The sequence below is a fragment of the Panthera leo genome, chromosome E1 (genome assembly GCF_018350215.1).
Source record: "Panthera leo isolate Ple1 chromosome E1, P.leo_Ple1_pat1.1, whole genome shotgun sequence".
NCBI lineage: Eukaryota > Metazoa > Chordata > Mammalia > Carnivora > Felidae > Panthera > Panthera leo.
In genome coordinates this window covers 36,156,894-36,171,699 of record NC_056692.1, presented here as the reverse complement: position 1 = coordinate 36,171,699, position 14,806 = coordinate 36,156,894, and the positions used below count along the sequence as shown (strand labels likewise).

The window sequence follows — 14,806 nt, the reverse complement described above, 5'->3', positions numbered from 1 at the left end:
GAAGCGGAGGGTGGGGACACTCTGGCCCGGCTCTCGGTGGTGCGGGAGCGGGAGGGAGCAGCGGCCGCTCTGGTCGGCGGACGTGCTGCCGAGCAGTCCCGGAAGCGAAGCAGCGATGGCGGAGAGTCCAACTGAGGAGGCGGCGACGGCGACGGCGGGCGCCGGGGCGGCAGGCCCCGGGGCGAGCGGCGTCGCCGGTGTTGTTGGCGTTAGCGGCAGCGGGTTCGGGCCGCCTTTCCTGCCGGATGTGTGGGCGGCGGCGGCGGCGGCGGGCGGGGCCGGGGGGCCGGGGAGCGGCCTGGCTCCGCTGCCCGGGCTCCCGCCCTCGGCCGCTGCCCACGGGGCCGCGCTGCTTAGCCACTGGGACCCCACACTCAGCTCCGACTGGGACGGCGAGCGAACCGCGCCGCAGTGTCTACTTCGGATCAAGCGGTGAGCCGGGGTTTTTCCTCCCCCAGCCCCGAGCTCCGGGGCTCGACCTTCCCCGCCCCCGCTTTTACCCACTACCCCCCCCTCCCCGCCCCGCCGCCCGCTGCCTCCGCGCTTCCCTCGCGGCGGCCCAGCTCCAAGGCCCACGTCTTGCCAGCCCGGAACGTCGCGATCCAAGTCCCCTCTTCCCCCGCCCGCAGCTCCACACGTACCAAACCCCTCCTCGAGTGCCCAGGTCCGACCCCGCCCCTCGGCTCCCTCCCTAGAGCCCTTCGTCTCTGTGCCCCATACCCTCCCCCATACCTCCCGCCCGAAACCCGACCCTTTCGCGCTTCAGCAACACCCCCTCCCGTCTTCCGCGCCGCCTCTCTCCCCCCTTCCCCACCCCAGCCTCGCTAGATGCTGCCCGGAGGCCCCACCCATCGTCCCCCCCCCCCCCCACCCCCGCGTCGTCTCCTCCGGAGCCCCGTTTGTAACACGGCTTGCTTTCCTTGGCTTCAGACTCGAGGCCAACCTTTCTTTTTATTCCCCATCTCTTCAGACCCTCTCCCCAAGTCTGGATCGCTTCCCTCACGTACCCGCAGTCTCCCCTTGAATCACTTCTGCAGAACCCCGAAGCTGTCCGCTCTCACACCTGTTCCAGGAAACGCACGCTTTCTCCCCCCACCCGAGTCTCACTCTGGCTTGTAATATCCCACTCAGGACTTTCTTGTGTTTTTCCCTCTGGGTCATCTGGTTTACTTTTCCGAAGCAAATCCACCCTGCTCAAATATAGGAACAAAGGCCCAAGTCCTTTCTGTGCCTGTTTCTTGGGTGACTGACCTTAGATCCTATCATTTAATAGATAATGTTTTTTTGCAAAAATGCTTGGCGTAGTGTTTACTGCATAGGAAAAGAGTAATGCTTTTTAGCTGCTTCTAATCCTGAGACCTGTTTCTTGATGACCAGCCTCTTCCTCTCCCCGTACCCCCCACTGCAGCCATCCTCCCCTGGGTAGTCCCATCCCCCACGCTCGGAGTCCCTTCCCGTGTCTCTACCTACCTTTCAAGGTGGTGATAAAATTGAGCAGCCCGCTGTGTGTGAAGTGTCTGGCCCAGTGCCATGCCAGCTCCATCCGGGTTGCCACCTCTAACTTCAGAACCTCAGCACCCCCCTCTCTACTCCTATACAGTCTTCCATCCCCGACTTACCTGTGAGTTGCGCCAGTACTGTTTCCCCTCTGCTCTGTCACTTGTTTGCCCTTGATGTCCCTATGTACCCTAGCAAGTCCCCAGGCTTTTCCCACCTAGAATGTCCTTTAGACCCTTGCTGACGGCTGATGCATTCTAGGTTGTGCAATCCACCCTACAAATCCTCCCGTCTACAGCAGCCGCTGCGTGTCCTTCTCTCCTTCCCGGTGTGAGATTCTCGGCTATTTCAGAGGGTCCTCCTCCCCCTCCCGTTCCACCCCCCTCCAGTCTGAAGAGATCTCCCCCCCCCCCCCCCCCCGCCTTGGACTCCTGGGCAGGCAGACCATTACTGCCCCTCGCTAGCTCACTTGCTTCCTACAATCCCCTTGCCAACAACGGTCCGCTGTATGGTTTACAGCATTCGTTTCTTAGTGGAGTTGGTGATGTCTTCCCAGCTACTGAGCACTCTTCATTTAGCATTCAGCGGTAGTACCTGGGAATCTCGGAGGTGGGGAGTGAATGAATTGCCCTGTGGGAGGAAGAGAGAGTAAATGGGATGTGGCTTTTCCAGGGTGACATCTGATGCCATTGGGATCTCTGATTTTTTTTTCCCCCTCCCCCTGAGGAAACAATGCCCTTTTGATAATAATTCCGCTCTCTGCTTGCCTGACGAGTACTCAGCTGAGGTTTCTCAGCCAGCGAGACAGTGCAGACATTTGTGGTACCAAGCACCACTTTCTCGAACCCTGGCCTCATTGAGGTGATAACAACTGTTCTGCTCAAGGGATTCCCCTTTTTTCTCCTTTCCCTCACTCCCTTCCCCACCTCCTCTTGGTGTTATACAGGGATATCATGTCCATTTATAAGGAGCCTCCTCCAGGAATGTTCGTTGTTCCTGATACTGTTGACATGACTAAGGTATGTAACTCGGAAGGGGTCGGGGGCTACTGGGAAATTGGGCCCAGAAAGTTGGAAGAGCCTAAAAGAGTATCCAGCCCACACCTCTGATTACAGAAATGAATAAATCGAGATCCCAAGAGAGTCCGTGGCTTGCCCAAGGTCACCCGGTGAGGTGGAGCAGAGACTTGAACAGGTGTCTTTTATTTGGGTGCCAGTCGGTCTGGCTTGGAAAATCCCTGTTGATGCCTCTTGTCCCAGCCTGACTATTGTCAGGACACTCTTTCACTCTCAAAAATGCTCCAGTTTGGCTGATAAATGATATGATCACCCTGTTCCTTTTAACTACCCAGTTCTTCCCCATCCTGCCACTCTTGGCTTTTAAGTAGGGTGCTGTAAATCAGATGCGGAGAAGGTTGGGATGGGGCGAGCCTGAGTAAGCAGTTTATGCTTAAAGGGCCTTGTTCAGGCTCCTGTCCTTACTGGTTACTGTCGAATATCCGTTCCATCCCAAAGACCGTTCCTGTCTTGTCCTCCACATAAACATGGAGGAAGCTTAAATTCCCTTGGCATGGATACCTAGGCCTCTCTGTCATTGAGTGCTCTACCCCGGGGAGTCAATGTTCACTTGATCTGATGTTGTGAAGAAATCAGATTTCCTAAATCGAGGAAACTGTCCATAGTTTCACATTCCCTTACAGTTAAAAGTTCAGACATTCTAGTGTTGGTATATCTATTTTTTTGTTTTGAATAGGTTTCCCTGTAAATTGATTTTTTTTTCTTTTTATGTGGTTGGAAATGTTTTTCCTGGGACATCCTGTCCTCAGTCAAGTGTCCCTGTTCCTATGCCAGTCCCCCGGGTCCCAGAACTGATGTCATGTTGATGCCATTTGAGCTTGTTATTCCAAATGACTGAGGGCAAAAAGATAATCCGGGGTGCCACCCGCGCAGAGTTGGGACTGAGGCATTGGATTGCAGGGCCTCTTTCGTCTTGCTGTTAAAATTCTGAGCAAACCTAAATGCCTAGGAGCCTTTGTAGAAACAGAAATGTAACGGGGTCCGTTCACCTTTTCCTCCTTTCAGGAGAGGAAAGCTCATTCAGTGATTGTGGCCGGAGGAAAAGAGCTTAGCGTTCTGTTTTAAGTGCTGCCGATTTTTTTTTTTTTTCCTTTTTAAACTAACCTACAGTATCGGGGAAATTTCTGGGGATGGTCTGATGGCTCCAAATGGACCCTGAGTTTTCCCCGTTACTCTGTGTGTCTTTGACCCAGCTGGAGGCTGCCTGAGCCACATCCTCCACAGTCGGTTTGATCCCATGCGGAGGAAGCAGACACCCTCGGCCTCCGTCACAGCCCTCAGCTCTGCGCTGTGACTGCCACTGGTGCTGTGGCCACCAATCCCTCTGCTCTTTTCCATTCATCTTACACCCCCCACGCCCAGCTTTGTACCACGTAAACAGGGTGGAGTTGCCTCGTAGGCATGTTTAACCTACGCAGATCCAAACGGACGGACTCCCGTGAAAACATGCATTCGTTTCTTAAAATCAAACACGCTAGGATAATATTTTACACATGCCAACTTTAACTCCACAGCGGTGTTCCATCTTCATTTGTATATCTAACACTGATCAGGGAGGCCCAAACAAAAAGCACGCCGCGAGGGAGTTTTAAGGGACCCTCGAGGGAGGGTGATGTTGACGCGATTCCATCTCCACCTTGGGCTCTAACCTTAGAACCGTAATCCCTGAGTAAGGCGCCCCTCCACCGGAGTGGGATTTCTCAGAATTCCAGACATAACTTCTCGGTATGAGTGAGGACAGGCTGTTCGGCCTGCACGGTGAGGATATGGAGGATGGATACCAGATGAAGGTCCTGCCTCTGGTGTGGGTAGCGAGTGGAAGCCAGGAGGGGTTGGGATGGGACATCACCTCACAATTTTGAGATGGGGTTTTATTTTGCAGATTCATGCATTGATCACAGGCCCATTTGACACTCCTTATGAAGGGGGTTTCTTCCTGTTCGTGTTTCGGTGTCCGCCCGACTATCCCATCCACCCACCTCGGGTCAAACTGATGACAACGGGCAATAACACAGTGAGGTTTAACCCCAACTTCTACCGCAATGGGAAAGTCTGCTTGAGTATTCTAGGGTAAGAGGAGACTTCTAAGTGGCCAAGTTGGTTGTTAGCAAATAATTCCTGCAGGCCAGCCTGTATCAACCAGGGTTCCTCGCCTGAAGCACGGAACACAGCAAATGACTGGAGTGACCGTTTCCTCATTTTTCCCCAGGATGGTACACAACCGTATATCATTCTAGGTGCAAAAGAGAGAAGTTAATTTATGACCCACAACGGATGCTTCAGCGAAGCGATTTCTCCCTGAGCGCCAGCGGCACCTGGGAACTTGTAGCCCTGCAGATTCTGGGGTTCCACCCTAGACTTAGCACATCAGAAACTCCAGGGGTAGGGCCCAGCAGTCCGTGTCTTCCAAGCCCTCCAGGCGATGTCTGGCGCAGTCCAGCCTGAGAACCACTCCCTTAGGGCCTCAGGGCTTAACCTCTCTCCCGAACGGGTTGAGAAAGGCCGCGGGTCTGTGCCATGTAAGGTTGTGGGTGTCTCGTTTCTGAGTCTCTCAGTGAGTGGCTTTGGAGGCGGTGGTAGTGATGAACATGATTCTGATATGTTAACAGCTGAATGAAAAACGAGGTTGGAAATCACATCAGGTCAGAAACAAGCTCCAGGAACATTTTGAGTCTGGGTGCTACTGAGATTTTGCTGCGTGCAGTTCTCACTCATTCCCTTTCATTGCCCTTTGGGGGTTACCAGTTCAGAGTGGAAACATCTTCTAATGTCTTCTGGATAGCTCTTTCTCGTGTGGGTGAATTTCCCTAGGGCAGAGAACAAGTACAGGTTGAAGTTGGGAAGGTTGCCCAAACCGGCGGTACTGTTTTCTCTCTCGTCCAGCAATGTCTGTCTTGTCCAGCATGTTTCCCAGTGTGCGTGGGGGAGAAGGCAGCTGAATCAAACTGGAGATCAGGATTTCTTTTTTTTTTTTTTTTTTTTAAATCTCTTAGATCCAGGGACGTGTTCTGTGATGGTGGCAGTGAGGAAGTCCTTCAAAAGAGGCTGCCCTTAAAGAGATCTTTTATGTCATCGGGGTTTTTGTCTCTGCTGGTAGGATAGCGGTATATATAGCCCACAGTGGTGAAGGCACTCCGTTGTTTCCGTGTGACATTTGTGCGTGACAGCGTCTCTGTACGAAGTTCTCCGCTAGGCCAGGATAAAACTGTTTTGAACAAACAACAGCCCACAGTAGAAACAGGGGAAGTTAGATGGCAGGGTGAACGTGGCAGAAATGGGTGGGGTAGAAAAGGAGAAGCTACCTTGACATTGTGAACTCTTCCCATGAAGCGTCATAGGGTAGAAGATTGGCCAGTCAGCTTGAACAAGCCTGTCCTGGCTTAAGTTGTGTTCGGCCTCCAGATCAGGTGCCAGCTGAGCTAAGAAATGTCATGTCCAAGCTGCCTTCCTCCTCCGATACGCAGTCACGTATGTGGAGGAGAGGACCGGTCTTGTTCTGGATGCTTTGCAACTCTATTATTTCAGACCCTCTGCAGTGTAGAAATGCCCCTTACCCCCTTCCTGTCCTTTGGCAGCGTTCTGTAGTCTTCAGAGAATTCGACGCTCTCTGGGGGCTGGATCCAGAACGGGATCCCTGATCGTCAACACCCCCCCCCCCCCCCCGCCCCAACATGGCCTCTAATCAGATGGCTTCAGGCCCCTCTGTGCCTGTATCTCCGCTTCTGTCTCCTCCTGACTCCTTCGCCACCCTTAAGTAAGGAAGCTCTGAGATCCACAGAGGTTAACATTTAGACTGCCTTTGAGGCTGTTTTCTTACCTTATTCCTTTCATTTTGATGAATGGAACCTTCCCTGGTTACTGTTTCTTTCTTAGGCCAATGAAAATCCCTTCAAAGTTATCTTGCTTGCTTTACCCTCTTTTCTTTTGTCCCACTTGATAAGAGGATTAGGCAGTTGACTGACTTCTGGTGAATGAGGGTGAGACAGGCTGGGAAATTCCAGAGCATTAATAGTGAAAGAGAAACGTTGAGTCACTGATGGTGCTGTGGTGTGGCCAGGCCCCAGGGTACTGGTGCGCTAGTCTTTCGGTGGCGGCCTTCGAGCTGGCCTCACCCGGCTACTCCCCTCTGCTGTGTTTTGCAGTACGTGGACCGGCCCTGCCTGGAGCCCAGCCCAGAGCATCTCCTCTGTGCTCATCTCCATCCAGTCCCTAATGACTGAGAACCCCTATCACAATGAGCCTGGCTTTGAGCAGGTAAGACCGGGGCGGGGCGCGGTACTGTGGGCAGAATACTGGGTTTGAAGAGATCAGAGAGGTCTGCTTCGGGGTCCTATTTGTTTGTCACCATAGGAGGAAAAGGGAGCTGGTTCGTGGGCTCCTTAAAAATGGCTTTTTTTTCCTCGTAAGCCCTGATAACACCGTCAAGTTCTTGCCACGTGACTTGGGTGACTCTACAACGTGGGAATGAGTGGAGTCATCCGGAAATTAATTCTAAGCCTGCTTTGGGGGCTGTTTTGCAGCCGGTGGGTTCTTCTGCACGTGTCCATTCTCCAGTACCCCCTTACGGTACTTCCTAGTGACTCCTACTCCCGGAGTTACCAAGGGCTATTACCTAAAGAGCCACGGGAGCTAGTCATTAGCCAGGGCAAGCATTTTTTGGTCAAGGGACGCCTGGGGGGTTCGGTCGGTTAAGCGTCCCGACTCTTGATTTTGGCTCAGGTCGTGATCTCACGGTTCGTGGGTTCAAGCCCCGCATCAGGCTGCATCAGGCTCCGCCTTGACGGTGCGGTGCAGAGCCTGCCTGAGATTCCCCCACCCCACCTCCCTTCCTTCCTCCCTCCCTCTCTCTCTCTAGTCTCTCTTTCCCTCTCTTGCTCTGCCCCTCCCCCACTCGTGCGCGCACGCACTCTCTCAAAATAAATAAACCTTAAAAAAAAAAAAAAAGGAAAAAAAGAATATTTTAGTCAATGCTACGGAAGAGAAAGCAGAGGAAAGTCGTATTTTCCAAAGGTTTGCTATTTGCCAGCTACTGCCGAATTTTTATATATAGTATCTCATTTAATCTCTACTCGGGGTAGCTGTTGTTATCCCCACTGTCAGATGAGGTGTTGGTCACGTGGAGAGGTTGATTAACTTTCACAAAGACACCCAGATCATGGTAGAACCCAGCATTTGCCTGGAACCCAGCGTTCTTCCATTGTTTAAAACTGCCTGCCAGGATTACTCGTGAGTACAAGAAACTCATGAGTTCCAGTGATAATCCCCAAAGATTATAATTCTGTCTAGGTGATTAAAACAGTTAACTGAGTTTTAAACTATGTGGAACAAAGGGAAGTACCTTTTAAGAATGAACAAAAGTTATTCCCACAACCATCCTTTCCAGTGTATTTGATTTCAGGCTTCGGTAGAAATGGAAAAGGGCCTTACTCACTAACCAAGGAGCTGATTTTAAGGTCTTTCCTTGTTTGGAAATTTAACAGAGGTGACTGATTCTTTTCTTTTCTTTTTAAGATTTCATTTTTAAGTAATCTCTGCACCCACTGTGGGGTTCGAACTCACAACCCTGAGATCAAGAGTCGCACGCTCCGCTGACCGACCCAGCCAGGCATCCTGTGACTTTTATTCTTAATACCCCGAAACATTCTCACTTCACAGCCTCCTGGTGTCCAGGTGGCTTTTTCACAGCTCCCCAGAAGGAAGGAAGTGCCCAGCTGATCCATTTCTTAAGTCTTTTTTTTTATATATGTTTATTTTTGATAGAGACAGAGCACAAGTCGGGGAGGGGCAGAGAGAGAGGGAGACACTGCATCCGAAGCAGGCTCCGGGCTCCGAGCTGTCAGCACAGAGCCCGACGTGGGGCTCAAACCCACAAACCGTGAGATCATGACCTGAGCCAAAGCTGGATGCTTAACCGACTGAGCCACCCAGGCGCCCCCATTTCTTAAGTCTTAAGGCTAAGCAACTTCTTTCTTAAGTGACTGAAATGGCTTAATGACAGGAAGAGTAAGTACCCTTGTTGGGCCCCACCCAACTTTGAAGATCTCGGAATCAGATGAGGTCCACTGTCCTCATTTGTCTTCCCCGCCGTTTTCACGTGCTACTTGCTGTTTATCAAAGTAGTCACTGACAGTCCAGCGTCCCAAAGATAACGTATCACCAGAAAGAACATAATGCGGGTAACAAAAGAACTGACCCGCGGGGGGACGCCTGGGTGGCTCAGTCAGTTAAGTGTCCGACTCCCGATTTCGCCCCAGGTTCCTGATCTCGTGGTTTGTGAGTTCGAGCCCCGCGTCGGGCTCTGTGCTGACAGCGTGGAGCCTGCTTGGGGTTCAGAGAACCGACCCGCTGAGCGCCAGCTAGTAGTTTGCGTGGTGTTTGACAGGTGGGGACTACTGTGGCTCTCCTCAAAACGTTCAACACGCCCCACGGCACCCCCGTGATCTCACTATGGTGCATTTTGGAAACGGTGGCAATGGGCCGAGGGTGTGTATCTCTTTCTTGTTCGTGCTGGGTTTTTAATCAGAGGCCAGGGTTCTGATTGCCGGGCTGGTGGCAGGAGGAGCGTTGAAGAGTAGAGGAAGAGTTACGAGGATGGAAAACCGTACCCCCTTCCATTTATACCCGTGCGCTCGTACCGGCTTTCTCCAAGTTGGGGTTTTCTTTTGGAAGATTCAAGTTCCCCTTCGATAGATTCATATCAGTTGGTGCAGTGATGGGGGATCCCTGCAGACCTGAAAAGGAGTTAACCGGGAAGCATCCTGGTGTCTATAGAGTTCTTCACTGAGACTCCTGATAAGTGTGCCTTTTTTGTCCCGCCACCATCCCTCCCGGTGCTTCTTTCCCACAGAATCGACCTCCGGGGCCTCTCGTTTCAGTCTTAGGAAAACGGTGACGGACCTAGGTTGCTGCTTACAGGTCGAGTGACCCGTAACGGAGGATGGGTATCGGCCCGAGTGGCGGGGGAGGTGAATGGTCCCAAAAATAAAAACTTGGTTGCTCTCCGAGGATCTGCCACCCAGCCGGAAAGGTGTTCTCTGGATTCGTCTGCGTGGGTCACGTGCCCCGTGCTCATCGTGAAGTCTCCTCCTGTTGACTTTTCTCTTTGCCTAAATTTTGTACTTGGATACTCTGGTATCTGTTAACGTTGCAGGAGAGGCATCCAGGAGACAGCAAAAATTACAATGAATGTATTCGGCATGAGACCATCAGAGTGGCGGTCTGCGACATGATGGAAGGAAAGTGTCCCTGCCCTGAACCTTTACGGTATGTATGCGTCAGGAGAGTCAGTACCCACTTGGTACTCGGTATTGTTTTTGGAGGTTTAGCTGGTTCGTACCTTTGAGAGTCTTCGGGGCAGAATCCAGCGTTGGGCACCAGGGGAGATACGGAAAAAGGAAAGATGTGGCTCGTGCACGAGGGTTACTCGAGAGGAAGTTCGGAGAGCTTCTCTTTTCCTGGGAGAGTGCCGAGCCTGCTGGGAAAGTATTAACAGTCACTCTCCTTGAATCATCCCTAAGGTAGGAGAGAAATCAGCCACGGGCCGTCGGCTGTTCCTTTTTCCATTTGCCACCGAAAGATTTCTGTAGGATGCCACACCCGGGCTCGGGAACTCTTACTTGGTTTGGCAGCGAGGCTAGGTGACGAAGGGGGGAGCCCTCCCCCGCCGTGTTCCTCACGTCCGCTTCTCTGCCTCTTTTCCAGAGGGGTGATGGAGAAGTCCTTCCTGGAGTATTACGACTTCTATGAGGTGGCTTGCAAAGATCGGCTGCACCTTCAGGGCCAGACTATGCAGGTAACGCAGCCCCTGCCACTGACTCCAGACGCCTTCCCGCAGACCCTGTAAGCCCCCCGCCCCGGCAAGGATAGCGCCCGCGGCTCTCAGAAGTCAGAGCCGAGAGCAGCTTGGTCCAGTTTGAGCGGCTGCGGCCCAGAGAGGAGACTGCCTTGCCTGAGACACGCGGCATCGCTTCTCCGTTCTTGGCCTAGTAGAGTCCGAACCGTCCTGCTTGCTCGTCTGGAATGCCTTCCCTTCGTAGTAGTCTTTTCAAACGCGAGAGCTTTCGGCCTTCTGGGAATCTCCGCGATTACAAGGGCGAATCCCCTATTGGAGTTCGGTCCCTAGGTCAGAGGGGTGCTCAGAGAACGAGGCCGCGGGAAGCGTCGGATGTGTGGCGCTGTGGGTTGGAGGGTTCCCGTGGCAAAAGATAGCAAGCCCTTGTGTAGTCTCTGCCTCTACCGGGGAAACGTACTTTCCACTTGCAATAAGAATGCAGCGCTTAGGGGCGCCTGGGTGGCTCAGTCGGTTAGGCTTCCGGTTAGGCTTCCGTCGGCTCAGGTCAAGATCTCTGGGTTAGTGAGATCGAGCGCCGAGTCAGGCTCAGTGCTGACAGTGCGGAACCCGCTTGGGATTCCCTCCCTCTCTCTCCCTCCCTCCCTCTCTCTCAAGTGCACTCTCTCACGTGCTCTCTCTCTTTCTTAAAATAAACTTTAAAACTCCTTTAAAAAAAAAAAAAAGAATGCAGAGTTTAGACTTGTTTTCAAGAGGAGATTCTTACTAAACCAAATTGTAAATGGTCTCAAATATTAAAAAACCCGGTTGTTAAGAGGACGAGACTCGTGCTCTCCCGAGGACCAGGTCTTGTGTCTTTTGGGTCATTTACTGGCCATCTTGCTTTAGAATCCTGCTGACTTGGGTAAGTGACTGACATGTCCTTGAGGTCCCTCCCCAGCTCGTTCTGAGCCTTTTCCCCCGCCCGGTCCTCGCCACCAGCCGCAGGGGTGAATGTCTTCTTTCCTCCGCTGCTGCTTAGAAATGGCGGTGTCCCTTTCCTTCCTTCACGGACTTTCCACCCACCTGCCATGTGCAGACTCACAGGGCAGGGGCGCCTGGCTGGCTCAGTGGGTAGGATGTGCGACTCGATCTCAGGGTTGGAAGTTTGAGCCCCAGCGTTGGGTGTAGAGATTACTTGAACAAACAAAACGAAACAACCTCAGAGGGCAGGGGCGGCTCAGGGTTAACTTGTTTCCCAACCCCGTTTTTAGAGGACATGGGAGGTGCTTCCTCCCATGGTTTCAGGAACCCTTAGTGCTGGTATTTAAAAGCATTTCCATCGTTCACCCTGTGGAGGAAAAATAACTCGTGATGAGAGAAGGAGAGGGAGGAGCAGCGTCTGGGGAGGAGGGAAGTGGGTGGCTCTGGAGCCCGGGATGAAAAAGGGAAGATTTGAAAAATTGACCGCCTCAGAGGGAGTGTGGCGTCCAGCCCTGGCGGAGCGTAACCCTCGTAAGTGGCAACGCGCTGGCGCCCCGGGGACTGTGATCTGTGTTCCCTGGCCCCTGACCCTGAGGGTGACGTGTGGGTAAGAGTGTGGAAGGCGTTTGTGTGCGAGAAGCAGAATGTGAGGGGAAAACCGGCTGGCTTTTCGGGACTCTCGGGGAAGGCGGTCCCCTCGCCTGAACCCCGGCCCCGCTGCTTGGCCGCCGTGTCCTCTCTGTGGCATTTTAAATTCCTTTTGTTTATGCCCTCCGCTCCAACCATAGTTCTTCTCGAGACTCTCGGGACCGTGAACCCCTCTCTGCAGAGTGTTTGGAGATCTTTGATCTAGGATTGAGCTGGGTGGCCCTGGAGTCATGCCCAGAAACCTGGACAGGAAGGTGGTGACAGGTCTCCGTGGAAGAGTGCACGGGTGCTTAATCTGGAAGTCAGAGCTCCTGAGTTCTCGACCTGCCTGTGACGTTGGAAAAGCAAGTTCCCCTTTGTTGAGTGTGGGAAAGGAGGATAACTCTTCTCTCGTGTGGTTTTTGTGAAGTGAATTGAAAACCAACCCAGGCACGCTTCATGATTACGGTTCTGGTCTTCAATTTCTGTTCCTTATCTACCTCGCCTTTCCTCTGACCTCCCGCATAGTGGCTTGCTTTCAGGGAACAAAAGTACGTTTTCACGTTGGCCCCAGCCGGACCTGTCTGGGGTGGTTCACCCGCCATAACGTTCCTGAACTAGTCCTGTGTCATGTCGTCCGCTGTTGGCCCCCGTCGGTGCGACGCCCTCCTCCGCTCCCGGGACTCCGAAGCGGAGCGGGCGTCCCGCGTGGGCCCGGAGCTGCTGTCTCTAGGGTGAGCTGTCCAGACTCGAATCTTCCATCCCGCTTGTCTCCTTTCCCCCACAGGACCCTTTTGGAGAGAAGCGTGGCCACTTTGACTACCAGTCCCTCTTGATGCGCCTGGGACTGATTCGTCAGAAAGTGCTGGAGAGGCTCCATAATGAGAACGCCGAAATGGACTCTGATAGCAGTTCGTCTGGGACAGAGACAGACCTGCACGGGAGCCTGAGGGTTTAGACCCTGCTCCCTTCTCCCCTTCCCCCACTCAAGAGTCCCGGCAAAGTCCCTTCCCCCCCACCCCAGGGACGGAGAGGCAGTGTGTATCTCCCTCCAGACGTGACGTCATCCTGCAAGATGGCAAGAACCGAGCAAGCTCGGATCCCAGGGTGTGGGAGCGGGGAGGCCGTTCCTGATCTGACCTCCCTGGCTCTCGAGCATCCGGGGCCATGTTCATCCCATAGCAGGGGCCCAGGTACCTATGCAGGAGCACCCGGGGCGAGGGCCCCTGGCAAAAACACGGCAACCGACACACCTCTCCACAGGGCCGGCTCCTTAGGGATAGGTGGGAGACAGGCTGTAATTCCAAGAGGGAGTGTGCCCACGCGACGTATGGGGTTATCTGGAAGGGAGCTTTGGGGAGGGGGGGGGCTGTCTGTGACACTTACGCAGTCTGGGTGGTTGTCTGTCTGTCTGCAGTCTCGAAGCAGGGCTTCCCAGCGCCCTTTTCCCCCCTGCCTCTCTTCTCCCACTACTTCTCATGGGCCAGCATAATTTTGTGTTTCCTAATTTATAGTCACTGTTCTAGACAGACCAAAGAGAAGGAACAGTGGTGGAGTCTAGGCTGCTGATCAGTAAGCTTTACCTAGCACCTGAGCACCTTTCTCCTCTGCCCCGCATTCCCGCGCCCCTTCCCGGTTTGAAGACAGAAGGGGACTGGCCCCGGGACCGAACCGAGTCTTGGTTAAAAGCCCGCACAGGCACCCTGAGAGGCTGATTTTGTTCCCGCAATCACTGATTTGAGAAGTTCCCCACACAGCCAGCTGCTGTGTATATGGGATTGGAGCCACTACATAGAATAGTTTCTTACAGATTTTCAAAAAGGCTAGTAGCCACGACGAGGGCACTTCTGAGGGCGGGGTGCGGCGGGGAGACTGATGCTCGTCCTGTTGCGTTTCCGTTTGGCTGTCCTTGTGTATTTTCACCCCAGCCCCTCCCGCGCCACCGCCCCCCGCCCCCCGCCTCAACTTCAATGCCCAGGAACCTGTGGGGAGCAAGGTAGGCAATGGCGGGGGGGCGGGGGGGGGGATGGCTGGGACTCTGGGCTCCCCTTCTCGCCACTCCCCTCCCTCTCCCTCCCGGCTGCTCTGCCGCTGGCTCTAAGGGGTGTCCCCTGGCTGTGTCGCTTCTCTGTCTGTATCTAGCTACGGTGATTCTTTAGCCGGTTGGCTCGGAAAAATGGGCTTTAGGTGCCCCGTGGTACTGGGCGTTGAGGGAATCCAGCCTTCCCCTTTTTGGTGTGTTCGCCCCATATTTTCCGGATTCTTCCCGTTAAGGCTCCCAGTGGGGTGTCGGTGACCCATGTGACGCAGGGCCTCAGGCAGCATCCAGCCACGTGGAAGGGAGAAGGGAGAGGGGAGAGGAGACGGCGTACCTGCCCCGCCCGCTGCCGTGGAGGCGGCTGCCTGGGGGTCGTGGTGGGACTTCCCTGGGGGAGTTCGGGGGGGGGGGGGGGTCGGGCACAAAGGAGAATGTCCTACTTGGGAGGGCAGGAAGCTGAGAAACTGGACAGGACGTGGGCTTGGGGAACGGAAGTTTATCTTGGATACCGAAGGCCGAGTCTCTTAACGAGACTCAAAAGAGGGACCCTGCTTCCCATTTCCCTCTTCCATTCCCAGAGCTAGCGCAGGGCTTAGAAGAATGCCCTTGGTCTGTTGGTCCAGTGGTCGTCTGTCATCCATTTTAAGTGTTCCCACTTTCAAGTGACAATCCTCTCCTTGGCCCTGCCATGGGCAGAGCATGTCTGGCATACCGGCCCGACTTTTACGCCCTAATCTTGAGTTGAGGAAATATATGCACAGGAGTCAAAGAGATGTCTTTATATCTGACTGTACATAAATGAAGTTTTTTGTTTTT

General features: G+C 53.7%; 1 protein-coding gene across 1 annotated transcript; it reads left to right on the top strand.

The window, feature by feature from the left end:
* Window positions 1-14,806, top strand: UBE2Z (ubiquitin conjugating enzyme E2 Z). The gene is made up of 7 exons (XM_042914841.1): window positions 1-432; window positions 2,444-2,516; window positions 4,456-4,643; window positions 6,716-6,827; window positions 9,724-9,836; window positions 10,275-10,365; window positions 12,740-14,806. The coding sequence occupies exons 1-7, from the start codon at window positions 116-118 to the stop codon at window positions 12,908-12,910; spliced, it is 1,065 nt and encodes a 354-aa protein (XP_042770775.1). The 5' UTR covers window positions 1-115; the 3' UTR covers window positions 12,911-14,806.

What these genes read in the sequence shown, in the direction of transcription:
- UBE2Z (XM_042914841.1), top strand. Translation starts at nt 116, where the DNA reads ATGGCGGAGAGTCCAACTGAGGAGGCGGCGACGGCGACGGCGGGCGCC. An exon ending in ATGAGCCTGGCTTTGAGCAG is followed by an intron (nt 6,828 to 9,723) that starts GTAAGACCGGGG and finishes TTAACGTTGCAG; the next exon opens with GAGAGGCATCCAGGAGACAG. An exon ending in CCCTGCCCTGAACCTTTACG is followed by an intron (nt 9,837 to 10,274) that starts GTATGTATGCGT and finishes CCTCTTTTCCAG; the next exon opens with AGGGGTGATGGAGAAGTCCT.